Below are 27,455 nucleotides of genomic sequence, written 5' to 3'. Positions count from 1 at the left end.
AAAAGATTTCCTGTCTTTGGACTTGCGCAAATAAGACCCTCTGTGAGCTGGAGGGAAAAGTTCCTTCGCCAGTCTTGCTTCGTACTCACCCGAGCTAATGGGCAGGTTGGACAGGTAGAGGGCAAATGCGGAGAAAAACTACACTTCCCGAAATGCCTCGGGACACCCCTTCCGTTCTCCGCGTAGTCGTCGCCTCCTCTTTACCACGGAAGTGAAAGGAGCATTTCCGGATTCGGCCAGAGCCTGGAGCCGGCGGCGTTGAAACACTCCCCCTGGGCCTTGCTCGGAAGCTCCGCCTTCGCGCCGGTCATTCTGGAAACCCCGCTTTGCTCAGGGCAGTGCGGGACAGGTATTTCCCGGCCGCGGTGGTGTTCCTCGGGCAGTCCGCTGCATCCGGGCGGGCGAGCCCTTTCCCCTGAGGAGTCTTGGGGTTCGGATAGAGTGCGGCGGGCCTCGGCAGGGGGCAGGGAAGTGGGTTACCCGGGTCGCGGACCCGGCGCTCATGCTTTGTCTCTTTCTTGTCCCCGCGTGATCGCAGCGTCCCAGACGCGTGTGTGAATCCAGCATGGCAGATCCAGCCCCGAACGGCCCCCAAGGGGCGGGCGCAGTGGTAAGTGAGCCGGCCGGGTCGTCTGGCTGAGTTGGGAAGGAGCAGGAAGTGTTGCGAGCTGGTCGCGACGTGCTCCAGCAGCTCCAAGCTTTCAGTACTGGGTTTTTGGGATGGGTAGGAGGTGGAGGCGAGGAGGGAGGGGATTGTGAGTGAAAATAAAAGCGGGAGCTACAAGCTTTTTGTTTCTGAAGCGACAACCGGCCTGGAGCAGGTGGTCCCCACCTGTGTGCAGTGGAAACTGGGCCTTCTTGCCTCTTTCCACTGGTCGGTCTCTGATTGTCATAGGCTTCAAGGTTGTGCCCTGAGAGACGCGTCTCATTCCGCACACTTTGCTTGCCGACAACGGTTCTGTCAACTTTATGTCTTTATGTAGAAATGACACAAAGGGAGGAGAGCGGTTTTTTCCTTCACTTTGTTACGTTATTTTAGGTGCCAGTCTGCAGTTTACTTGTTATTTGTTCCGAGGCGTTATTGCCCTGCTAGTTTTAAACTCTGTCAGTATGTGAATTGAATTTTTTTTTAATGTTTTGCAACATCTCTGAATGCACGTTTTTCTTTTGCTGAACCAATTGAGAGTTAGCTGCATACCCCCAGTATTCTAGGTGACCTCAATGCACTGATAACAATCGGGAATTTAACACTGATGATATCTTGTTTTGTTATTAGCTAATATACAGTACATATTCAGATTTCTTCAGTTGTCCTTTAAAGTTTCTTTTCCCTCAACCAGTATCTAAACAAGAAAAACACTCATTGCACTTACTTTCTATATCCCTTTAGTCTTCTTGATTCTAGAATAGTTAACTGCCTTGCCTCTCTCTGCTCCCTCTCCCTCTTTTTTTGGCTTCCATGACACTGATATTTTTGAGGAGTTCAGACCTGTTTGTTTTGCAGCATGTTCCTGGAATAGGTTTGTTTGATTTTTTTTTTCCTCTTATGATTAGATTGAGGTGAAACGTTTTGACAGGAATATTATGTAAGTGATACTGTTTCCTTCTCAGTGTATTATACACATCAATGATTTGTCCCATCTTTGGGGATAAGTTTTGATTATTTGGTTAAGGTTACAATTAGTTACACTTTGGTTACAATTCTCCACTGTAATAGCTACCTTTCTCTTTTGTAATTAAAAAGTATTGTCGGGGAGTAGATGAAGCTCAGAGTTTGAGGGCCTGCTTCCCATGTATGAGGTTCCAGGTTCAATCCCTGATACCTCCAAAAAAAAAAAAAGTATTCTATAGCATGATACTTAGGACTATGTGAATGTTCTGTTCCTCAACAATTTTTTACCCAAAGGTCTATTTCTTTCTGAAGTATTTATTACTGATTTCTTTCTGAAGTATTTATTACTGTGGTGGTTATGTAGTTCACTCTTAAAATGTAAACCAATAAACTTTTTAAAATCTTTTTTATTGTGAAATAAAATACATATACAGAAAAGTATAGAAACTGAAATATTTCAATGTTCAATGATTATCACAAAATAAACACCCAAAACAAATAGGTTTTAAAGAAAATGTTCTAAAATTGAGTTCCAAACTATGCTGTAGAGTCTTAGTATTATAGAGAAACTGAACACAATAAGCTAGGTTCATCCTTCCACTTGAATACTGCTGATCAGTCTTAGTATGGTAGACTCTGGATAGAATAAAGCAGGGGCATTTTCATATCTGAAAGTATTTGTATATAGTGGGAAAAAAGACTGCAATAAAAGATGCTTGAATTTTAAAATGTACTTGGAATTTGTTTTGTAAAGCTTGTATATCTTTTTTCCAAAAGATAATTAAGTTAGATGGCTTAGAACAGGGTTTTAGACTCCAGGTCAAGACCCATTAGTTAGTTTTGAAATCAGTTTAGTGGCCACAAACAAGTATATTTTAAAAAATTAAGTAGAATAGAAAATCTCAAAATCCATCACATGTAGTAAGGATAAGTATTGTTTTGTGAGACTTGTTTACTTTATATACCTTTGTATGTTTATATTGGATCTTGATGTAAAAATGATGTCTAGACAAAAGAGCTTAAAACCCATTTTGGAATTTGTATATAAGATATATCTTGAATAAGAAAACATTTTAAGTTATTGCTTTAGTGGTAATGGACACATATATTGAGAAAGAAGCAGCAAAGGAAACCTTTTTTTAATAGAATGAATAGAATGAGAATAAGATAGAGAAGAAAATGCTAAGTATATGTTTAATCTAATTGGACCACTGAAACTGGGGCAAGAATTGGGGAGTTTGAAGAGGGGAGAAAGACACGTAGTCAGAGAGGCACAGGTAGCCATATTTTGAGCACCTTCAGTATGCCAGGACCTTGTTCCTAGGCAAAACATCCAAAGGCATGTGAGTTGAATATTAAGTGACTATTACCTTGGTTTTCCATTTTCTCTTTATAAAGTTTATTTAATCCAAACTGCTTAAACTGGGCTTTGTATGATGCCTTCTTAGGCAGATTTGAAACTTATTCAGATCTATTCGAATTTGAGATTTTTCCAAAAATAGGCATTAGAATTCTCTTGAGAGCAGTTAGTTTTTAACACTCTTTTAAAATAGATGAGGCCAGGATTACAAGTGTTGAAGGAATATAGATAGTTAAATTTCTGTTCGGATTTTTCTTTCTGTATTAGTCTTTTAATTTTTTTAGATGTCACCTGATATTTTTTCTATTTAACTACTTCCTGTGCTTCCACATCAAAACTATAAGGTATTTGAACTTGTTAATATGTGAAGCAGTTAATTGCTTTACAGTTTTCACTAATGTTCTAAAATTAAATGTTTTGGCATTGTTAAAACATTTTGAATAGGAATAAAACTATATAATCTTCATCCTTAAAAACATAATTTGCAGATTTTTAAAAAATCTATTTTTTTTAATCTATTTTTTCTTTTTAAATATTTTTCTTTTTAAATCTAGCAATTTATGATGACCAATAAACTGGACACGGCAATGTGGCTTTCTCGCTTGTTCACAGTTTACTGCTCTGCTTTGTTTGTTCTGCCTCTTCTTGGGTATGTATTATACATATTTTTTCCTTTGATATTCAGTTAGTCAGTTTTGATGGAATGCCTTTTAGGTGTAAAACTTGTAAACTCTAAGGTGTTCAGGGACAAAAATATAAGTCCTATCCTTCAGGCACTGATCAGTAATATTATGACTTGGAGAAGAATTTTGTATTCTGTGCTTTATGAAAACTAACATCAAATTGAAAATTTTAAGAAAAAAAATGAATGGGTAGGGATGAGATGAGTTCATGTTTTTTGTACTTAATTTGACAGGAAGAATGTATACTTTATAAAATTCAGTTGGGCATATATATGAAGTGATGCTTCTAAGAAGATAGAATAGGTTCAAGTAATTTTTTTCTATTGACTATTAAATAATAGATTTAGTTATGCAATTATGATGCAATTCACAAAGGAGGAAGAATATGGTAGTTGTTTATGTCTCAGGGTAATATCTCCTCTGGTAATTTGCAGGTTGCATGAAGCAGCAAGTTTTTACCAACGTGCTTTGCTGGCAAATGCTCTTACCAGTGCTCTGAGGCTGCACCAGAGATTACCGCACTTCCAGTTGAGCAGAGCATTCCTGGCCCAGGCATTGTTAGAGGACAGCTGCCACTACCTGTTGTATTCTCTCATCTTTGTCAACTCCTACCCAGTTACAAGTATCCTTTTCTACCTTTTTTTTTAAACAATGAAAATACCTGCTAAGCATATAGGAGATCTCTTCTGATTATTTTTTGCTATATGAACGATTCAGCAATGAAGACATTGCATGAAGCCTGGGCTCGTTTGTTGGCACTTTCGTTCCATGAAGGTACAGTTAGTGTAGGAGTTCTGACTTTAAAATGTGAACTCTTTGAAGAGCTGATGTGGGAATTTGTGTATCTTTGTTCTTGCCTCATAAAGCATCTCTGTTAGCTTTTTTAGATTCAAAGCACAAGCCAATGTAAGGCTTATTTTAATATTTAAAATTTTCTTGATTTAATTCACATCTTGAGGAACGTGTCCAAGTGTCTTGCTTTAATTTAGAGAGATCCTCCACTCTTTCCTTTCTTTTTTTTTTTTTTTTTTAAAAAGATTTATTTATTTATTTTCCCCCCCTCCCCTGGTTGTCTGTTCTTGGTGTCCATTTGCTGCGTCTTGTTTCTTTGTCCGCTTCTGTTGTCATCAGCGGCACGGGAAGTGTGGGCGGCGCCGTTCCTGGGCAGGCTGCTCTTTCTTTTCACGCTGGGCGGCTCTCCTCACGGGCGCACTCCTTGCGTGTGGGGCTCCCCCACGCGGGGGACACCCTTGCGTGGCACGGCACTCCTTGCGCACATCAGCACTGCTCATGGCCAGCTCCACACGGGTCAAGGAGGCCCGGGGTTTGAACCGCGGACCTCCTATATGGTAGACGGATGCCCTAACCACTGGGCCAAAGTCCGTTTTCCACTCTTTCCTTTCTTAACGCAGAGTGGATCTTGACACAAATGGAAATTAATCAAGAAATTATTTGAGCAGAGAATGGGATAATAAATCAATAAATAAAATAAGAAGAAATCAGTATGTCCCATGGCTAGAGTAGAAAATAAGAACTCATTGTTAATCCCTGACAGAAAATGAGAATAAAATAATTCAGTTGGAATTTCTGTGTTTACACTTTACAAGTGGGATGATAATGGGAGGAGGGGGAGGGATTGGGAGCATTTCTTGCAGTTAAGTAAATGTGTGAGGAACTGGGCTAAAGAGTTACTGTTTCTTAAACCTGACCATTTTTTCTGTGAAACACCCCTCAGGAAAGTATTTTGTGAAACACACTTTGAGGAGTGATGCTTTAAGAATTCTTGAATATTTATGATACTAGTATGTGCAATAAAATGTGTCTCTAAGACTATTACTACATATTGATGTGTGTGAGGTACCAAATTTAAATAGATTTTTTTAAGTCTTGGAGATGGATAAGAAAATAGGAAACTGAAATTTCTTGAGCCTCTGTCAGCATATAAGAACTTGACATACTAATATTTGCAACACTCTTAGAAAATTATTGAGCTGCATATTATTGATTAAAATACTGAGGCTCAAAGAGTTTAAAATAACTTCCCTGACATTACACTAGCTAATAATTAGTAATGCTAAAAGTGTCTATTTGACTTAAAAAGCTGACTAAATCGATAGTTAATGGGTGTGTAACACCTAAATACAGTTTTAAATATTTCTGTCCATACTTGAGCAAAGCTGGTAACTACACGTGTGTGTATATATATTCTGTTGAAATTCCTTGGTTTATCAAGAAAATGTAAGTTGTTTGGAATGCTAGGATAAAGTTTTTCATGTTTCATTGCATAGCTGTGTAATGTCCTCATCATAATTCGCATTGTTAATTTTAGGTAAAACTCATTAGGTGGTTATTGTACTACAATTGTAAACAAAATCACATTTGTTTGGTATATCATTGGATTGACCTGCTTTTGGCAATCACATTTATTGAGGTCCTTTGCAATCACTGGTATTAAAACTCTTGTCTCTCTGAGTTACCATGGGACATTATATAGAGGTTCTTCATTCTACTCTATTTAGTAGCTTAAAATTTATTTGGAGAGAGAAATGGAAATGATAGAAACTTCCTTTAGAGATTATTTGTAATATAGAATAAACTGAATGCATCAGTAATGAATAATGAATTCTGAAACAGTGCCTGGCACAGAGCAGGTGCTCACTTTTCTTGAGTGAGTCCTGAGGTGGTGCCTAATAAGAGTTGTGACCAATGAAGACAGCCTTTCTGCCTTTTCTATATAATTAATTATTTGCTAGCTCCTGTCTCATGGGTATGTTGATGATTAAGGATTATATATTCTTTAAGGTCTTACATGGAGGAAAGTATTGAGCAGTGGCAAAACATAAACTAGAAATTGGCAAGAAATACTAATCCAGTGTCTAAATTAGCTTGAGTATTATGTTAGTAAAGGGCAGTTGGCAAAATAATATTGAAAAGTTGTGTTCTCATCTTTGCTCTTAAAAAGGTGATATATTGCCCTTGCTCTAACAGTGACAGGTACTTAGGGTTTAAATTGTAGAATTTCACCCCCGTTATCTTTCCTAATAGTTTGAGTGACATTGAAAACTGAAATTACTAATCTCTTATCAAGGATTTGAGAAATAGAGTATTAGAGGTGAATGACTTATTAGAAATCGCTAGCTTTGATTCCTACATATTCATTTGACGTAGTCTGAAACATGACTTAGGGAAATGATCAGATCAGTTAGAGGCAGAGCCAGGGCCAGAACCCAGGTATCTTGACTCCCGCCTCAGGGTTATGTTTAAGAAGCAACAGAGTTTTTAGAATATGTTTTTATTACAGAAGTTGTGAATTTACAAAACAGTCATGCACATGTATAGAATTCCCATACAGCACCTTTTCACCAACCCACCACACTGTTGTAGAGCATTTGTTACAGATAATATTGTCAGAATATTATCACTAACTATGGTCCATAGTGTACATTTGGCATATTTTTTCCATACCCATCCGATTATTAACATAGTACATCTTTGCCATTGATGCAAGAATATTATAGTATTGCTGTTAACTATAGTCCATAGGTTACATTAATTGTATTTTTCCCAAGCTTTTCCACATTCCCACACCCTGTAGTGATGTACATCTGTTTTAGTTCACAGAAGGACATGCATACATTTGTACTATTAACCACAATTCTCATCCACCTCTGGGTTCACTGTGTTATTCAGTCCCTACCTTATTCTCTAGCTTGACTCTTAACAGTCAAGTTAATTAAAACTACATACATTAAGCATCAATACTCCTTTGTAGCCCTCTTATCTTCTAATAACCTATACTCTAGGTTTTAACTCCATGCATTTATTCTTCATATTTAGTTCATGTTAGTGAGACCATGCAATATTTGTCCTTTTGTGTCTGGCTTATTTCACTTAGCATAATGTCTTCAAGATTCATCCATGTTATCATGTGTCTCAACTTCATTTGTTCTTTTTTTTTTTTTAAAGATTTCTTTATATCTCTCCCCTTCTCCCCCACCCTGCCCCAGTTGTCTGTTCTCTGTGTCTATTTGCTGTGTCATCTTTATTCACTTCTGTTGTTGTCAGTGGCATGGGAATCTGTGTTTCTTTTTGTTGCGTCATCTTGTTGTGTCAGCTCTTCATGTGGGCGGCGCCATTCTTAGGCAGGCTGAACTTTCTTTCATGCTGGGTGGCACTCCTTCCGGGGCGCACTCCTTGCGCTTGGGGTTTCCCTATTGGGGGTCACCCCTGCGTGGCACGGCATTCCTTGCATGCATCAGCACTTCTTGCGTGCATTAGCCATTGCGCATGGGCCAGCTCCACATGGTTCAAGGAGGCCTGGGGTTTGAACCGTGGACCTCCCATGTGGTAGATAGACGCCCTAACCACTGGGCCAAGTCCGCTTCCCCCTCATTTGTTCTTACAGTAGCATAGTATTCCATCTTTGTATATACCATATTTTGTTTATCCATTCACTGGTCGATGGACACTTGGGTTATTTCCATCTTTTGGCAATTGCGAATAATGCCAATATCTGTGCAAATATCTGTTCAAGTCACAGTTTTCATTTCTGGATATATTCCTGGTAGAGGAATTGCTGAATTATATGGCAGTTCTATATTTAGCTTCCTGAGGAGCCAAAAACTGTCTTCCTCAGAGGCTGCACCATTTTACAATTCTACCAACAGTGAAGGAGTGTTCCTATTTCTCCACATTCTTTCCAGCACTTATGACTTTCTCTTTTTTTTAAAAATAAACAAATTTAATTCTCTGTGAGATAAGATATCTCATTGTCATTTTGATTTGCATTTCCCTAGTAGCTAGTGATATTGTACATTTTTCTTGTGATGAAGCAACAGAGTTTTACAGTACATTTAGAAACACCTGGGAACTAGTTAACTCCCAACTGTGGTTTCTTTATACCCTGTAAGATCCATAGATGGACTTTGTTGTGGGGTGTCAATGAATACCTAGAAATTGTATATAAGTGTTTGGGTGCCTGGACACACATACATTTTTCTGAGGAGAGCATGGTAGCTTTTATCAGTTTCAAAGGCATCTGCGTTATTTAAAAAGCTTTGAACTGTTAATATATGTGGTCCCTACTCAGGACATTGGCATTTTACTTAATTGTTGTGAGTAGTCAGGAAGAATTGATCAAGACATTACTTTGGAAGAGTCTCTGTGCTGTTAGAAACTTAGGGTTCTTCTAATACTCGGGCATAGTTCAGTGTCCTGCTCACCAATTGGAAATTAGGTACCTTTGGAGTTACAGTTTTAAGGAACTTGATACTCAGGTTGTACTATTTCCTGTCATGACAAACCTTCAGTTAGTATAATAGTTCATTTCTTAGGAACCTCTAATATTTTTAGGATGCCATTTGCCACTCACAATTGATTAACAGTTTATACCATTTCATGGAACTAACTGACTTTAACCTGGCAGAAATTGGGGTAGAAAGTATGGAGTTTTTTGAGCAATTTCCTTTTTCAAAAAGCTGAATGGAAATTGTATATTTATCTATGACATAAAGCTAAAAGTTGAACTTTCATATAAGGAATCTTTGCTTATGTGTGGAATTAAATTGATGAGAATCTCAGAGGACTATATACAAACACAAACTTAGACTGTCTTTTTATTTGCACAAATTAAGAACACATTGATTGTAATAGCTTGATAGGTAAAGTATCTCAAAATAACGGGATCACTTTTGTAGGGAAGGAATAATAGGAGAGCTTTAGTTGAAGAAAATTTGAGAGCTCCTCTGTAAACCAGTACAGACTCTTCCTCAGTGAGATTGGTGAAAGCACTGCAAAAGACTGCCTCTTTGTTTGAAGGCTAAGTTAGAATAGCTAGGATGGGCACTCTGGGTTAAGGCTATATTATTTAATCCTTTGAAGTAGCCTAGATTTCAATTTTATTTAGCAAATATTTACAGCAAATAATAAATAGATGGGTAACGTTTTTTTCACTATTAACTTCATAAAAAGAACTGTGAACTTTAGAAAATAAAATTGGGGTTTAAGTTTTTTTACGGATAAAGCTTCATTTGGTTATGAAATATATCAGTAAAGCAAAAATGGTTATATTCAACTGTTTTAGTAGATATCTCAGATCTGCATACATGGACATAACACGTAGCCTGTTTTGCAATGTATTTGGTGAATTTTAAATGTTTTCCTTAATTGTTTTCTTCAGTGAGTATTTTCCCAGTCCTGTTATTCTCTTTGCTTCATGCTGCCACGTATACTAAAAAGATCCTTGATGTAAGTAAAGCTATTATGTTTTTGACTCCTGGATTAGAGATAGTTGACCTGGATTTAAGAGATCCAAGGCATTTTGGCATTTGTCACAAAAATGGTTTTTCTATTCTTTACAACCTTATTCCAAATTTAGTGATTTGAAAGTTTGAAGTTTTTTTTTCTTTTTAATTCATTTTTTAAAAATATTACATTCAAAAAATATGAGGTCCCATTCAACCCCACCGCCCCCACCCCACCACTCCCCCCCACAGCAACACTCTCTCCCATCATCATGACATATCCATTGCATTTGGTAAGTATATCTCTGGGCATCGCTGCACCTCATGGTCAGTGGTCCATATCATAGCCCATACTCTCCCACGTTCCATCCAGTGGGCCCTGGGAGGATCTACAATGTCCGGTAATTGTCCCTGAAGCACCACCCGGGACAACTCCAAGTCCCGAAAACACCTCTGCATCTCATCTCTTCCTCCCATTCCCCGCACCCAGCAGCCACCATGGCCACTTTTCCCACACCAATGCCACATTTTCTCTGTGGACCTTGGATTGGTTGTGTCCATTGCACATCTATGTCAAGAGGAGGCTTAGATTCCACATGGATACTGGATGCAATCCTCCTGCTTTCAGTTATAGGCACTCTAGGCTCCATGGTGTGGTGGTTGACCTTCTTCAACTCCATGTTAGCAGAGTGGGGTAAGTCCAATAAATGAAGTTTTATAGGTAAAGGATTTCCTTTAAAATGACCTCCAGTCCCCAGAGGAATTTTTGAAGTTTGAAATATATCTTTATTTTTTTTTAAAGTCATATCTTAAGTTTGATAAGTTATGTTGTCAGAGATCTCTTGATCTGTCAGTGCTCATGTCTGACATACCAGGTAAGTAAAGTTAGACTGTATCTCTTTTACACTAATGTTCAGAACTCCTACTTTCCTAAACTGTTTTCTTGTTGCTGAGTTGGAACATTAAGCCTATCTTCAGTGTGCCAGGCAGATTTACTGCATATGCTCTGAAAATTGAATTAAAATACCTCATTTGGCCTTTTCTTTATCCTTATAATTATTTGGTCATAGTAGGGATCAGTACCTTAGGTACTAATTATAATTTGTACCCTTAGGAGTCACAGATATTTCAGTTATATTACTGGACATATCTGGTTTTGTTATGGTTAGAGAAATGTAAAACATTTGAAAATGAAAAGGACTTTTACCAGGGTGTTTTTGTTTTTTAACTTCAAATACACAAACTACAATAAAGCAGGAAAATACATTGACTTTTCTCCTTTAGTAGTTTGTAAACTTTTAACCGTCATTTCTAAATAATTGGCTTTTGTTTGTATTTCCTGCTGGATATGCTGTTTATCTAAAGAAAGAAAATAATTGAGAGCTCAAAATGCTTCATTGTTTCTAATGTTTATTTTCTTTTGTTTTAGGCAAAGGGTTCAAATAGTTTACCTCTGCTGAGGTCTGTCTTGGATAAATTAAGTGCTAATCAACAGAATATTCTGAAATTCATTGCTTGTAATGAAATATTCTTGATGCCTGCTACAGTTTTTATGCTTTTTAGGTAAGAATAAAAACGTTTGTTTTTGGAGGCTGATGACTGAAGATAATAACTCATATTTTATCCTGTTTAAATCTGGTGAAGTAGAGTAGAATTCGACATATAGAGCTAGATGGATTTTAACAATCACCTAATCTAACCCTTTTCACTTTATAGGTAGAGAAACTGAGACATTATAGTAACCTAGGAATTTGTCTTATATGTCATTCCTTGTGATTTTTTGTTTAAATTTTGGAAATTAATTTCAGAATCACTTTTGAAAATATCTTAGGTCTAGTTTACTTCATTCTGTCTTTGAAGTGATTTTTCTTATACTAGAGAAGAATCTTAAAATTATGTTCTAGGATTAAACTTTTTTCTTTTTAACTTTTTATTGTGGTAACATATATACAACACAGTTTCCCGTTTTAACCATTTTCAAGTATATAATTCAGTGGTATTAGTTACATTCACAGTGTTGTGCTACCTTCACCACCATCCATTACCAAAAATTTTATTACCTCAGAGACCCTGCCTCCATTATGCAGTAACTTCCCATCTGCCCCCTCTTTCCTTACTCTCCCCTTTCACCACAAGTAACCTATAATCTATTTTCTATCTCTTTTTATTTTCTTATTCTAAGTATGTCACATTAATGAATTCATACCATGTTTGTCCTTTTGTGTCTGGCTTATTTCGCTGAACATGGTCTTCAAGGTTCATCCATGTTGTAGCATGTATCACAAGTTCATTCTTTTTTTTAATGGCTGAATAATATTCCATTGTATATATGTTCCACATTTGGTTTATCCATATATCTGCTGATGGACTCTTGGGTTGCTTCCAACTTTTGGCTATTGTGAATAATGCTGCTGTGAACATTGATGTACAGGTATCTGTACAAGTCTTTTGGGTATATTCTTAGCAGTAGGATTGCTGGGTCATATGGTAATTCTATGTTCAATTTTCTGAGGAAACACCAAACTGTTTTCTATAGTGGCTATACCATTTTACAGTCCTACCAACAATGTACAAGGGTTCCTGTTTCTCTGCATCTTTGCTAACTCTTGTTATTTTCTGGATTTGTTTGTTTTTTGTTTTTAAGCCATCCTACTGGATGTGAAGTAGTATCTCAATGTGTTTTTCATTTGCATTTCCCTAAAGGCTAATGAAGTTGATCATCTATTCATGTGCTTATTGGCTATTTGTGTGTCTTTGGAGAAATGTCTACCCAAGTCCTTTTCCCATTTTTTAATCGGGCTGTACATCTTTTGTTGTTGAGTTGTAGGGTTTCTTTATGTATTATGGATATTAAATCCTTATCAGATACATAATTTTCAACTATTTTATCCCACTCTAAAGGTTATTTTATAGGATCAATGTCCTTTGTTGTACAAAAGTTTTTTATTTTTGACAAAGTCCATTTTATCTAAGAATTTTATGATTTTAGCTTTTAATGTTTAGGTCTTTGATCCATTTGAGTTAATTTTTGCATATGGTATGAGGTAGAGGTTGTATTAAACCTTAAGCCATTCATGAATCTTGTCTTTCTGTGATGGCATAATAGTTGTCTCTTCCTTCTCCTTTTTTGTTTGTTCTCCATTGACGGACGTTTAAATTGTTTGCAAATTTTTACTTTTCCCATTGTTGATGCAGTAAACATCTTTTCACTTGTCAGCTTATACTAATGTGCCAATATTTTCTCTAACATGGATGCCAGCATTGATTTTGCTGACTGTAAGTTGGAGTCATTGTATTTAATAAACCATGCCAAATTGTCCTCTAAAATGTCTGTTAGCTGCTTTCCATAATTTCATTAATATGTAACAGACTTTTAATTTGTTGATTAAATAATTATGTTTCATTTTAATATTCATTGCCTTGATTACCTATTGAGATTTTTATATACCTGACGGTTACTCCTTTCTTTAGCTGTCTCTTTTCAAACTAGTAACAGTTTTGCAGATTTGTCTTATACATGTATCTGTTCCATTCTTTTAAATGATGTTTTCTTCAGAATTATAGGATCAATACATGTTATGTCAGTTGTGGTGTTCCAGACTAGATAATATAATCTAAAATTCTGGAATGGTACAATGGACTTCTTACTGGGTATTAGGGACCTGGTTCTAGGTGACTTGATCATTAATTTAAGGCTTCTGAACCTTGATTGCCTCATTTAAAAAGCTAGTAGTAGTTGAAATAGGTGATCTCCCAGTGTCCTTCCAGCTGTAATATTCCATGAATGCTGAATATACGATATGATGGAGCTATATTTTATCAAATATTCAACTCTAAAATTTTCACCGTGAAAGTTAATAAAAGTCTTCTCTTACGCTAGAAGCTGAAGGCACACACAAAAAACAAAAAACGGTAATGTAATCTGAGGCAAAGGAAGAGGGGACAAGGTCAAAATTCCAGGATTTTCCTCATGATTTATAGGTCTTTTCATCTTTCTCTTTTGTGATCCTGATTTGACATATAGGTCTTTTCATCTTTCTCTTTTGTGATCCTGATTTGACATTTAAACTTAGTTTGCACTTTAATTAGTAAAAGGAACTTTTTGCCCTTTTGCTTTCTTTTCATTTTTCTGTTTTTGGGGGTTAGTTTATACTGATTTTGGGTTATGCTAGGTTCTGTGATTTGTTTCATGTAACTGGATGAAGATCAAAATAATAATTGATGTCTACATCTGAAACCTACAGATTCTGAGTAATAAGCAAAATAATTGACTATGCTCCTCTTAACTCAGTTTAGATAATTATAGTAAAATACTGAGATGCCATGCAAACTTACAAAGTCTCATTTTGGAACTGCAGTGAATTTTTTGTTGGAGCACCATGTTTTGATTGCATTGGTACATTAACTCAGTGTTCTAGTTAATATTTTACCTGAATACTTATTGTGTTCAAATTTATTATCACTTGAATTTTCAAGATTATTTTAAAGGAAAAGAGAATTCAGAAATATTTACGTAAAGAAATCAATTTGTTATTCTAAAAAATAAAAGAAGGTTATAAGGTTTTAATTAGTTCCTTATAGGAAATGCTATTAAAGCCTTAAAGTATGTCACTTGACTATAACACAAAGTATATAAAATCATTACCTTTCCTTATATGTTCCCCTTAATGTGAGAACACAATTTAATGAGTATGCTTTAAAAAATTACGTTTGTAACAATAATGCTTAGAGCTCTGCATTTAAAAATATATAGTCCAAGTTATCCTACATATACATGCATATGAGTGCAAAGACAGATAAAAGGATGATGATTATATTTCAGAGACTAGAACCATCCAAAATATTATTTAGTGGGCAGCTTGTTAAATAATGGTACATTTATAAAATGAAATACTCACTTGAAGCTGTAAAAGGAATGAGGTAATTTATGTGTTTTGATATGGACTGATCTGTATAAAGTGAGCACTGAATTAGTAGCAGTCATTATATATGCTTGTGTGCATAAATTTCTGGAAGGATATATTTGAAATTGTGTTATAACTTTGAGGAAGGGTATAAGTTAAGTGATGGGAGACTTCTTATATTTTCTGGAGTATGTGTATTATTTTCTCAATTTAAAGAAGTTAAAATTTTGCCAAATAGTTTATTTGGGAAGATGGGTGAAATATTCAGTTTAGTGATAGTTTGTAATCTCTTTTTATTATGAAAATAATATCACACAATTGAAAAGAAAAGGTTAACCAAAAGAACCACATACACCATTTTAATGTATTTTCTCCAAAAAAAAGTTTTAAAATCTAGCTATAACAATATGTATAGTTTTGTTATTCTGCCTTTTTCAAAGTTCCTATATAGTTTTCATAATCAAATTTTAAATAGTTGCATACTGGGTATAGCAAATAAACATAATTTACTGAACTTATGCCCTTATTATTCACATTAGGTTCTTGCTGCATTTTGTTTCTAGTTATTTCAATGTATATGATTCATCCAGACAGCTTTTCCGAGGGAAGAATTCCAGACTTGGAATTTCATTTAAAAAAAAAAAAAATATATATATATATATATATATATATATATATATATAGTTCTTGCTGTACTGTAATTGTGCTTTTTAACCAAGAACAATAATTAGTATAGGTTATGTAAATTTACTAATGAGTCTGTGTAACTTTATTAGTTTTTTATTTTCATTCATTGAACCGCTTTCCATGTTAATATTTTATGAAGTTTTCAAATTTGATTATCAATCAGTAGTAATTATGGAAGCATTTATGTAACATTTTCTGATTTTTAGTAGATTTTTAAATCTTCAAAGTAATGTGTATATGAATACATGCTTATAAAAATTTAAACAGTAACATTTTCTTCTTTATCAATCATATACGTTCTTGTATTTCCTTTTAAGGATAACTAGAGTTAAATGTGATAGATATTACTGTAACCATTTGATGGGTGAAATTCTCCACTTCAGTTGCTTTTAAGTTTTGAGTATTTACATATGAATTGACAATGTATAGTTATCAACCTTGTATTTGTTTATTTCAGTGGTCAAGGAAATTTACTCCAGCCTTTTATATACTATAGATTTCTTACTCTTCGATACTCCTCTCGAAGAAATCCATATTGCCGGTAAGTTAATGATTAGTTTAAATCTGTTTTATTTTGTTAAGCATATTATGAGAATAATAGCATTTGTAATCTGTAAGAATTATTTAGTTGTTGTTAGAATTTGGAAGCAAGCAGTGTTTTCAGAAATTTAAGTTATAGGGCCCAAACTACCTGGGGTTGGTGAGGAAGTTTTTGTATTTCTTTTTAGAAACTGAGACTGGAGGACTACCTCTAAAACACAGCTACAACTTAAGGTAGTTAAAGTTGTAGAATAAGCCCCGCTCTCAGGGAACTCTTAGTTGAAGAAACAAAAAATCCATGTCAGATAAAAGAAGTAATGATAGTTGAATATACAGTATTCACAAGTCAATGTATGATGGGCTTCTATATGTTTGCTTTATCAGTATTATAGTAGTCCACAAGAGGGAAAGATCATTGGGCCAGAAGATAGAAGAGCCTAGGATAGTTTCACAATTTAGAGACTTAAATTTGTTCTGGAAGGATTAAAGCCTTTGAATAGACTGTTAGAATAAGGACAAGCATTTTAGGTAGGCATTAAGAGCACAAGTTCAGAGGCAATTGCTATAAGCAATTATTGAGTAGACCTGTTTGACTATAATGGAGATTCTGAATGGCAAGTTAGTGGAAATAAGATTGGAAAGGGTATATTAGAGCCATATCATAAAACTTCTTGAATTTCTGGGCAAGGAATTTGGAATTTACCTTTTATAAGGGTAGGGAAGTTTTCAGTCATTATTTCCTCAAATATTCTTTCTGCCCCTTTTCCATGCTCTTTTCCTTCTGGGACGCCAGTAATCGTACATTTTTGCATTTTGTGTTGTCATTCAATTCCCTGAGACCTTGTTCCATTTTTTCCATTCTCCTCTCTTTCTGTTCTCCTGACTTTTCCAGTTCACATGTTCTGTCTTCAAAATCACTAATTCCATCTTCAAGCATTTCACATCTGCTCTTATGTGTCTCTAATGTATTTTTAATCTCATCCATTGTGTCTTTCATTCCCATAAGATTAGAGTTACTTTTCTTTGCAGACTTTCAAATTGTTCTTTATGCTCACCCAGTGTCTTATATCCTTTATCTCTTTAGTCATGTTTTCTTTCCTTCTTTAAAATGATTTAAGAGAGTTGGGTGATTATCATTGATTAATCGTCTCACATCCTGAATCTCTGCGGGATATTCAGGTTTGTTCCTTTGGCTGTGCGATCTCTTCCTGTTTCCTAGTATGGCTTACATTTTTTTGCTGTTGTCCAGGCATCTGATATATGTTGGTGAATTTACTCTAATGGCCAATTTCTCTCTCTTGCCTATTGTTATTATTTTTTCACAGTGCTTTGATATTTGGTTCAGCTTATCCTAAGTCTTAAAAATTGCCCAGCTTAAGTTACCAAAATTGTGCCAGGGACTCAGGAATGGGTTACACTTTCTCCCAGAGGTGGGGTAACTGAGCTCAAAAAGTAGTTCCTGTGCATGTATTTTCCAGACTGGTCAGCAGATGGCGCTCGTTGGCGCACCTTTCTGTGAGGTGTATTTCTCAGTTGTCCTTGTTTTCCTCTGGCAAGAACCAAAGTTTAAGCTGGGCTCCGCTGGTGGAATTCACTGAAGAAAAGCCCCCAACTTCCCCTCCCTTTTCCCTTGTAACAGCTGGCAGGAAGGAATACCTGTGCTCCCCTTTCTGTCAGCTGAAATGAGCAGGGATTTGACCCCCGCTGAATATCCTGGAGATGGGGGAGGGGGACCCTTCCAGGCAGCGGGAAGTTTAGCATGTCACAGTTTGTTGTTCCGGCTTCTTTGTCTCTCTGCCCTCAGTCACCTAGGCGTTGTGAAGCAGTGTCCTGGTCTCCTGGGCCCCAAAACAGGTCCCTGAGGCAGCGTTTGGCTGTTTCTCTGTTTTTGTCTGTGCCTTTTCTGCCTAATGTACTGCCATGTTCCCACAATTCCAGTCGAATTTATCTTTTAAATGTTTGGAAATAATGGGTTTCTACATGATCAAAATGTTGATAGTTTATACCGTTTTCACCTATTGTGTTATTTATTTTCAAATTGGTGGTTATCATTCCTTCTTTGTGGATGAATGTTGAGAGCTGGGCTACCCATTATGATAGCCCTAGCCAAATTTGGCTGCTTAAATTTAATTTAAAATTCATAAAATTTAAAACTCAAAATCCTAAGTCGTGGTAACATTTCAAGTGCTCAGAAGCTGTGTGTGACTGATGACCACTGTATTGGACAGCACAGATACATAGTGTTTCCAACATTACCTTAAGTTCTATTGTTGGCACTGCTCTTGAGGAACTCTGTAAGTATGTCTGGATTATGCCAGTGATTAGAGTTAGGAATAAAAGTAACAGCCATGTGATTGTGACATGTTATTCACCTCATTAGGCCCTTACCTATAACCTGAAGGAGTTTGACTAGAGTAGTTTCAAGGTGACTTCCTTTATTTATTTGATTGATTTATTCAGAAAAGAATGATTGTGTGTTGGTGATTACAAAACTATGTAATATTAAAATATATGCTTCCAGGGGACTTAGAACTGAGTCAACTAGATAGCTATGTAGTAAATGTGATGGTCAAGGTGCTGTGAAAGCACAGAGAAATAAGAGAGGTGGATAAGAATTCACTGAGGAGGTGGTAATTTAAGTCAAGTCTTTTGAAGACCAAGCCTAAGTTCTGTACCAAAGTTCAGGCATACAGGTTCCTACAAGTGCTTAAAACTCAGTAGTTACATATTGCTGAGCTGAGGAAATATATAGGGAAATAATACAGATCTGTGCTCTGAAAAGTAGGTGGGACTGTTCCGGGGTCTGGATTTTATTTCAAGGTAGGAAGAGTTTTTAACAAGGAGAGGTTGAGAAGATGATGAGATCTGATTTAGAAATATCATTCCAAAAATGGGTTGCAGGCTTGCCAAGAGAAGAAGATAATAGACCAATTGAAGCCTAGTCCAGTTAATATTAGTCTCAACAAATTAATTCAGTAGTAAAGGACAGAGGAGATAAATTTGAAAGATATTTAGGAAATAGGTTTAGGACTAGGGGGAAGAAGAATGAGGTAAAGAAGTCCTCCAGGTTTCTGGTCTGGGAACCTAAGAGAATTGTTAGTAATGATGCTGTCACTAAGATAGGAAATACAAGAAGAGCAGGTTTTTCGATAAATGGGTATCTTTCCAGATTTTCTTCCTGTCTTTGTATGAGAGCATATTGAATACTTTTTTTTAAAGTAGATTTATTGCTTTTTTCTTAACCATAACAAGAACAGAGGATACAGAAAAGAACAGGCATTGTATCTTAATGCTGTGGTTAGTTTGTAGAGTTAACACATAAAGAGAAAATTGTGAAATATCAAAATTACCCTTGATAATACTTCAAATACATTTATAAATTAGGATTGCATATATTATATAATTTTCTCTTTCATGCTCTTTTTTTTCAGAGCTAGTGAATTGCCTAAGTTTACTGTGCAAGTGATGCAACTCTAAGAAAATAAAAATTATCCCTAATCCCAGCCCTTGAGATAGCAATTTTTATTAACTGCTTTTATTAAGTGAACTTAAAAAACTTTTTATTTTGAAATATTTTGAAACTTACAGGAAAGTTGCAAAAATAATACAGATTTTTAATGTTTCGCTACATTTGTTTTCTATTAATATCAATATATGTATATGTCTGTCTTCTAAACATTTGAGTATAGATTGCATCCATCATGTTCCTTTAACACTTAGAACTTACATGTATATTTCCTAAGAATAAGGATATTCACTTATGTAACCACATTAAGTACAGTTATCAGGTTCAAGAAATTTAACGTTGCTATATTCTTAATTTTTTCATTTGTCCCAAAATGTCTTTTTGGGCATTTTTTCCTCAATTATTTTTTTTTCTCAATTATTACTACTATATTCAGTTCAGGATTGTATAGTGCATTTAATTGTCATTGTCTTTTTAGTCTCTTTTTTTTTTTTTAATTTAATTGTGGTAACATGTATACAACATAAGATTTTTCATCTTAACCACTCCCAAGCATGAAATTTAGTGGCATTAGTCACATTTACAATGTTGTGGTTCCATCAGCACCATACATTACTGAAACTTGTCCATCACCTCAGAAACCTTACACCCTTTTTATATCAACTCCCCTCATTCCTCCTCACCCCCACCCCTGGTAACATGTAATTTATATTCAATGAATTTGTATATTCTAGGTATTTCATATAAGCGGAATTGTACAATATCTGTCCTGTTGTGTCTGGCTTATTTCCTTCAACATGATGTCAAGGTTCATCCATGTTGTAGCATGTATCACAGAACTTCATTTCTTTTTACAGCTGAGTTACATTCCATTATATGATTATATCACATTTTGTTTATCTGTTCATCTGTTGATGGACATTTGGGTTGCTTCCACTCTTTTGGCAATTATGAATAATGCCTCTGAACATTAGTGTACAAATACCTGTTTAAGTCCCTGCTTTCGGTTCTTTTGGGTATATACCTTGATGTGGGATTTCTGGGTTATATGGTAGTTCTATTTTTAACTTTTTGAGGAGTTGCTAAACTTTTTTCCTTAAATGAACTTTTGATTTTGAGAATTTTATAATGTGTATTTATGTGTTTCATCTAATGCATTATAGTTACCTCTTTTCCTTCTTCAAATTCTTTCATGAATATGGGAAATTTCTTTGTTAGCATTTGCTAGCATTGTTACTTTTTCTTTGTATTTCTGAAAGAAAATAATTTTATCTTGCAGGACCTTGTTTAATGAACTAAGGATTGTTGTTGAACACATAATAATGAAACCTGCCTGCCCACCGTTTGTGAGAAGACTTTGTCTCCAGAGCATTGCCTTTATAAGTAGGCTGGCACCAACTGTCGCATAGTTTAACATTGAGTTATATATTATTAGCAGCTGGTACTTCTGCTAGGGGTTGTAAATTTCAGGCGTTACACTGACCTCAGTCCAATTTAAATGATTTACCTAAATGCATCTCAATAGAAAAATAATCGTTTTCCTGGCATGTTAAGTCAAGCCTTTTAAAAAGTTTCCGAGAAAATTTTACTGTGCTGTGTTGCTAATGTTTAAGAAAGTTTATATCTTGTGATAAATGTACCAAATTCTTTTTAGCTGCTGTACCTATATCATGAAGTACATTTATTTATCTAGTAAAAAGAGTGCTTAAATTTGTTTTAATCTAATTGGTAGTCTGAGTTTATATCTGGCATGACTTCATTATGGTAATATTAATATACATGACTTCAGTATCTTTTGAGACAGTATTCTTTTGCCATTCAGTAATTTTGGTTGATGATTTTAACAGAAGCACTTTCTACTATATTTAATTTCAAATTGTTATTAGATTGACTGTGCGGCTTTGATAGGGCAGATTTAATTGGATGTACCATGATAAGAGGAATTCTGTATTAGTTATTTTCTGACCTTCCAAATTTTTTATATTCCCAAATAATTTTTTTTTTTTTTTGAATGCTCACTTGTAAGCTTGTTAGCGAATCAGGTAAATATTTGGGGTCACCTGACCGTTTTACATCAGAAAGCAGTAAATTTATAGCTGTCCTTTCAAAGGCTCATTGGGTATTCTCAAATAGGAAATCCTTCTATTACAAATGTGGGAATACAGGGTTATTAGTATTACTATAGTTTGTAGAATCACCTAGTTTAGATTCTTGACTGCCAGTTTTCTCGGTTTCTTAGGCTTGAATTTCATAGACAAATGCATCAGTTCATATGCCTTTTGAAAGGAATGTAACCGAAGATTGAGCTTAAGTTCACATGACTAAGTACTTGTCTCTTCCCTAATAATGAAGATCCTAGAGATTATATATTTTACCCATCAAATCTGATTTAAAAGGTTAATTGGAAAGGTTTATAGGTAAAGTCATTGATTGGGGCTGAACAGGAGTTGTGGGAGAATAGTTTGCATTTCTCTTATATAATGCACAGATAAATTTGGAAGAATTGGATGTATTATACAACCGTGATTTGGGTTGTAAAATATGTTAAATCCTGTTTATTCAGCTTCCATGAACTCCTTTATAAAATTCATTTTGCTCTTTATTACTATTGCATGATTTGAAATGTTTAAAACATTACAAAATTGTACAGAGTAACATAATGGTTTTTGTAACCAATTTTCTTCTGTCTGCATGTAATTTGGATTTATCAAATACATTCATTAGTAACTTATCAGTAACATCAGTTTTCTTTTTGCTCAACCTCCTGATATAGACATGGGTGATATTCTTCTGAAAAATTACAGAAATTCTACTTGATAGCTTGTACTCAACTGTAACCAGCTATTTTTGTATTTTTGTAATATTTACCCACCAAGTTGGAGAAGTAGCCTCAAAACATACAATTGATTTGTGCATACACATATGTGTTTGTCTGTGTGTATGTGTGATGAGCCTCATTCTCACTATGTAATCTGATGGTTTAAAAACTAAAATTTCTGCAGCAATAAAGTGACTGTAACGCTAAGTAAGCAGTACATTATTGATTTTTAATGATGTTTTAAAAATTAAATCTTGAATTATATCAAGAAGTTTTGGCAGCTGAAGATGTATTTATTTGAGGTTTTAATTTTTTATTATTATTACAATTATTTTTTATCTTGAGATAATTTTAGATTTATAGAAAAGTTGGAAAAATAGTACAGAGAGTTCCTGTGAACTCAACTTTCCCTTAGGTTAAACATCTTAAATAATTATAAAACACTTAACAAAAGTAAGAAGTTTACCCTGGAACAATACTGTTAACTAAAATACAGAACTTATTCAGATTCCACCGTTTTTTCCATTTTTAATTTTCTTTTTGTGTGCTCTGTTTTTACCATGATCATCTATTACTTTCAATAAACTGTAAGTATAGTTTTGAGGTTTTCCTCTCTCTTTTTAAAATTATTGTCAGAAAGACTTTTCTAAAGGAAATAACTCATGTTGGTTTTGTTTTGTTTTTTAACAAAAACAATATTAACATTAAAACTACTACACTTGAAAACACTTTTTTGCTTTATATTGAGGTTTATTATCACATAGCAGGTTTGTAATCTCTGATTTGCACACTTTTGAATGGAAATATTGATTTCTTAAGGAAAGCGTGATTAAAATATTGCTAGATTCCTACGAAAAGTCAGTTTTACAGTCTGAGCATTACTAGATGCTTAGTTTGCATGCAATTATAGTTAGAAATTATGCAGTTTGAATATATACAACCAGCTAATTTGGCATCTGAAATAATAGAATAACATGTACAACTATTACATTAAAATTAAGGAAATACAATAGTAGTATACAAATGAAAGAAGTAGAAGTTAAATCTTACTGCATAGTTGAACCTATTTGTACTTACAGATTTAAAAGAAGTTGACTTAACATGTAGACTAATTCTTCAGGAAGTGGTAGAGTGCATTGTTCTAGCACTTTTAATTATTGAGTCCTCTTAAACAGGTGGAAGCCATACACAAAACCTGCTTTATTTTAATATAGCAAAGATTCTATATTTCTTTATATACTTGTTTTCTTTTGAATATAAACTTTTAAAAATCATTCAAAAGAGAAGTTTCTTAAATAAAATTTGTGTTTAAATTTTCTTGGAATAAAATTCACTGAAGTAGATGTTCCTGGAAGAAAGCAAATGAGGTAGCTAACCTTATTATTACTATTTTTAAATTTGGATATTTAAGAACCTCCCTTCCTGAGAAAATCAAGATATGCTAGTATTAAACCAAAAGTTATGAAAGTTCAGGGAAGTCTGTTATATAACTATGTTTGCAGAGCTATCAGAGTGCATTTTCTTTCTTCTAAAAAAATAAGCCTTAAAAATTCAGATGAGATGTGGAAGTTTTGTTCCTCCTGGAAAGAAAAATGTGTGTAACTGAGAGATTTAGTTTTTAAAGTTTAAGATCAGAATGAATGAAATTAATTTTTGAGGGATTATGGTAAAGATCCTTAACTAATGCTAAACAATTTATTTTGATTAATATAGTTATTCTCAAGGCTGTCCAGCTCCCTTCAGATTTGCTAGCTTCAAACTTTCATACACATTAGACTAATTTTGGTACTTAAATTAGAACCTCAAGGGAGAAAGTGGACACAAACAAATTATGTTTATATTCAGTAGGTGGCAGTCTTTCCTCAAGTCCCTAGTTGTTGCAGACAGCAGTGTTGAAAGGTTAAATGCCATTGCAAAGTGCTTAGTCAGCCATAAAACCAAGGATCTAAATTCCATGGCCTTTTTTATGTGCACTCATTCAATTCTCAACAGATATTTAGTAAGCATTTATTATGAGTATATTTTTAAAATAATGAGATGTTCAAAAGCTGGAAGAAATATCCTGTCAATATCTGCTTTCTAGGAAAACAGTAAAATAGGCAGTGATTGGGGATGGCATCATTCAGATGATTGTCTGTCTGGTTTTTGTCTTTTCATTCTAAGTGCCTAAATCACCTAGCCAGATCAATTGTAAAACAGTTCTTTCTCCTTCTGTATTTTCAGATGTAGAAAACTGTTACTTAGAATATTTTCATTATCATTTTGTAGGTATACTAGATTTAGCTAGTTCATCTTTAAAATTCAGATATTTTACAGTAATGAAGAAGCATATTTACTTTTTAAAATGCTATATCAGGAACGATGCATAGATTTGAAAATTCAGTTTGGATTGAAGAGACAACTAATTTCTCTTAACACCTTGTTGGTATTTCTCTAGGATTAAGAGAATTCCACAGAGGCTATTTAATAGTATAGCTCAACAAATAGTATACCTAAGTCATATATTTAAAAATCTAGGAGTTATTCCCGGGAATTGTTTCAATGAGCATTCCTCTTATAATATTCTGGGTAGAAGGTTATTGGGTCTGTTATCAAGGATAAGAAAGGAACTGCTGAAAGTTTGGGAGGTTTTACCGATTGTCGTTCTAGAGTTTTAATACTATTAAGGTAGTATTCAGGTGGAATTCTTTAAAAAGGAACACATTGTTTCACTGTGAGTAATTAACTCTGGAATAGCCTTTCTTGTGCAGTGCTTATAGGAAAACTGACCACTAGGTTTGAGTTGATGTAACAAGGAATAAAGGAAGTGCAGTGTTTTTTTTAATCTAAAGCAGATTTTTTTTTCTTAGAAAAAGATAGGGAAAATTTATGGATATCTTTGCTGGAATCTAAAATTTAACTTATATTCCAAGAGAAAGAAGGGCTCAAGAATCATTTCACTTTTTCCTTCATAGCCTTATGAAGCTACTTTTGAGTACTCTGCACTTTGACATTAACCTTTTTTCTCTTGCTTCATGGGTTTCATGACAGTTTAATTTCAAACTTTTACTATTTCCTTTTGTAACTTTGAAATAGAACAATTCCTTTTTGCCATAAATTTTTGCTACATAAATATTTGTAAGTTGAGACCAAATGGGCAAAGTCTTGGGCTGGTAACATGATGTATATATATTGGAACAAATGTAAAAGGGTCACAAAGATAAGAAACAAAGTCATAAAAACCTGCTTGAATTTTACAAATGCATTATTTCTGTTGCTCTATAATAGGTATATTGGACTTAAAAATTTGTTATGTACAGTATGTCAGCATTCCTTAGTAAATTCTCTTTAATCCATTTTTAATATTTAATATTGAACAGGTTGGGGAGTTTTACTCTTCAGGTGAATACTATTCAGACTATATAAATTTATAAAATAAATTGAAAAATTAATCATTCCCCTGTATTCAAGACCAAAGCACATAAATGCTAATGTAGGGCTCAGAGGGGAAATATAGTTCTCCTGCATATTTGAGAAAATGTGAAGGTCTTTCAAGAAAATCTAATAAACCTAATAATCATAGCCTGCTGACACTAAGGAAAAAGGACCTCATTTGTGCTTTTCTTTTATGCAGCGATTTACTGGTCCCTACTGATTTCCAAATTGGATCACTATAGTAAATTATCCATGCTGGTACCTGTGAAAGTAAGACCTGGGATCCATATTTGTTTTGTGTTCTGCTTAAATCAGCAAGAATGATAAATCTGATGGTATGAAATTGGAAGTATCAAGGGCTTTCTTTGATGATTGAGCAAAATAATGTCTCTACTTATAATTTATTGTGACCCTTTTTTACTGTATGTGCTTTGTATGTCTAATATTTATTTCAATACAAATTAAATTGTTGTTCCTTCATCTGTATTGTTATATCTAAGATCTTATTGATGTAAAAAATCAAATTGTGTAATAAAAATCTCTCTGGATTTAAGCTGATTTTAAAATGATATGTTGCGAAAGAACATTTACTGTTAGAATTCAGTTTTCTTTTGAGCTTAATTTAATCCTTGTTAGAATAAGGTGAATTTAAACACACTTCTGTTGTCCCCAGCCCATCACAAATAATAGAAATGCTGTGATTTTGTGGTCTAATGGTAAAACTGAAAACGAAGTTAAATTACACTGGATCTCAGTTGACTGCTTATTTGCTTCTGTACTTTTTCTGTCTAGTAGAATTTATAGCATAGTGGAAGAGTTATTTATAACACTAAAATGATTCACAATATACAGTATATCCAAAGTCATAAGTCAACACAGAATAACAGAGGAATATATTTTCCTTGTAGGCATTTAGAGCTGGCAGATATTTTTATGACAATTTAACAACTGTGCTACTAACCAGCACTGCACAAGCAAGTTAAATCCTTGTCCACTTGGAGATTATAATCTAAGAGGCTTTCTGGAAATCAGTTGTTAAAAGGCAATTCCAATATGTGAATATTGAATTGCTTAGTAAATAAGTTGTTCACATAAGGGGAAAGAAAAATATGTTTGGTACCCAACAAATGAAAAGAGTATTAGGAAAATTGATTTCCTAAAGATTAATGGTATAGGGTATTAGGGACATGTATGTTCTTAAGTCATAATGCCCTTTGGAACAGTTTATAGGGTAATTCTGAGCTTTGGGAAGGGAAAGGTCATTTCATTCCTTGAGATTGGTTGAATGGAGAAATTCTTTAAAAAAGTGATGAACTGAGATTCTTCAGAATTGTCAGTCTAAGCTTGTGATATGTCAACAAAGGTCTTTTTAAAATAACTTTATTATGGGGAATTTTGAACGTTTATAAAAATAGCTTCTTATCACCCAGCTCTCACAACCTTAACTCCATCCATATTAACATCTGTTCACTTTCCCTTCTTGGTTTAAATAATTTCACATTATTTTATATCATTTATCAGTAAAATTTTCATTATGTATCTAAAAGATAAGGATCCTTTTAAAAATCAGTATAAAAAATTAACAGTGTAAGTCTTTTACCAGGATGATTTAGACGTGATTGACTAAGAGTAATGCCCAACTGTGTAAATGACTTAAATGATTTTAAAACAATACAATATGAAAGGAGGGGAAATTCTAGTATTTTTTAGTAAGGTGAAGACTTCTAAT

The 27,455-nt window shown here is 34.4% G+C and overlaps 1 protein-coding gene across 2 annotated transcripts; it reads left to right on the top strand.

The window, feature by feature from the left end:
• Window positions 1–182: 182 nt before the first annotated feature.
• Window positions 183–26,279, top strand: TMEM33 (transmembrane protein 33). 2 transcript variants are annotated; one of them, XM_004448735.5, is made up of 8 exons: window positions 183–349; window positions 539–610; window positions 3,527–3,621; window positions 4,090–4,277; window positions 9,834–9,901; window positions 11,327–11,460; window positions 15,946–16,029; window positions 20,774–26,279. In XM_004448735.5, the coding sequence occupies exons 2-8, from the start codon at window positions 566–568 to the stop codon at window positions 20,901–20,903; spliced, it is 744 nt and encodes a 247-aa protein (XP_004448792.1). In that variant the 5' UTR covers window positions 183–349; window positions 539–565; the 3' UTR covers window positions 20,904–26,279. The 2 variants fall into 2 exon arrangements, with proteins under 2 accessions (XP_004448792.1, XP_004448793.1); XM_004448736.2 differs by having other exon boundaries at window positions 345–430.
• Window positions 26,280–27,455: the final 1,176 nt, after the last annotated feature.

This window comes from Dasypus novemcinctus, chromosome 1 (assembly GCF_030445035.2).
Source record: "Dasypus novemcinctus isolate mDasNov1 chromosome 1, mDasNov1.1.hap2, whole genome shotgun sequence".
In the NCBI taxonomy this organism is placed as follows: Eukaryota; Metazoa; Chordata; class Mammalia; order Cingulata; family Dasypodidae; genus Dasypus; species Dasypus novemcinctus.
Note: the sequence above shows the minus strand (reverse complement) of the source record. Positions and strands in the feature narration are given on the sequence as shown.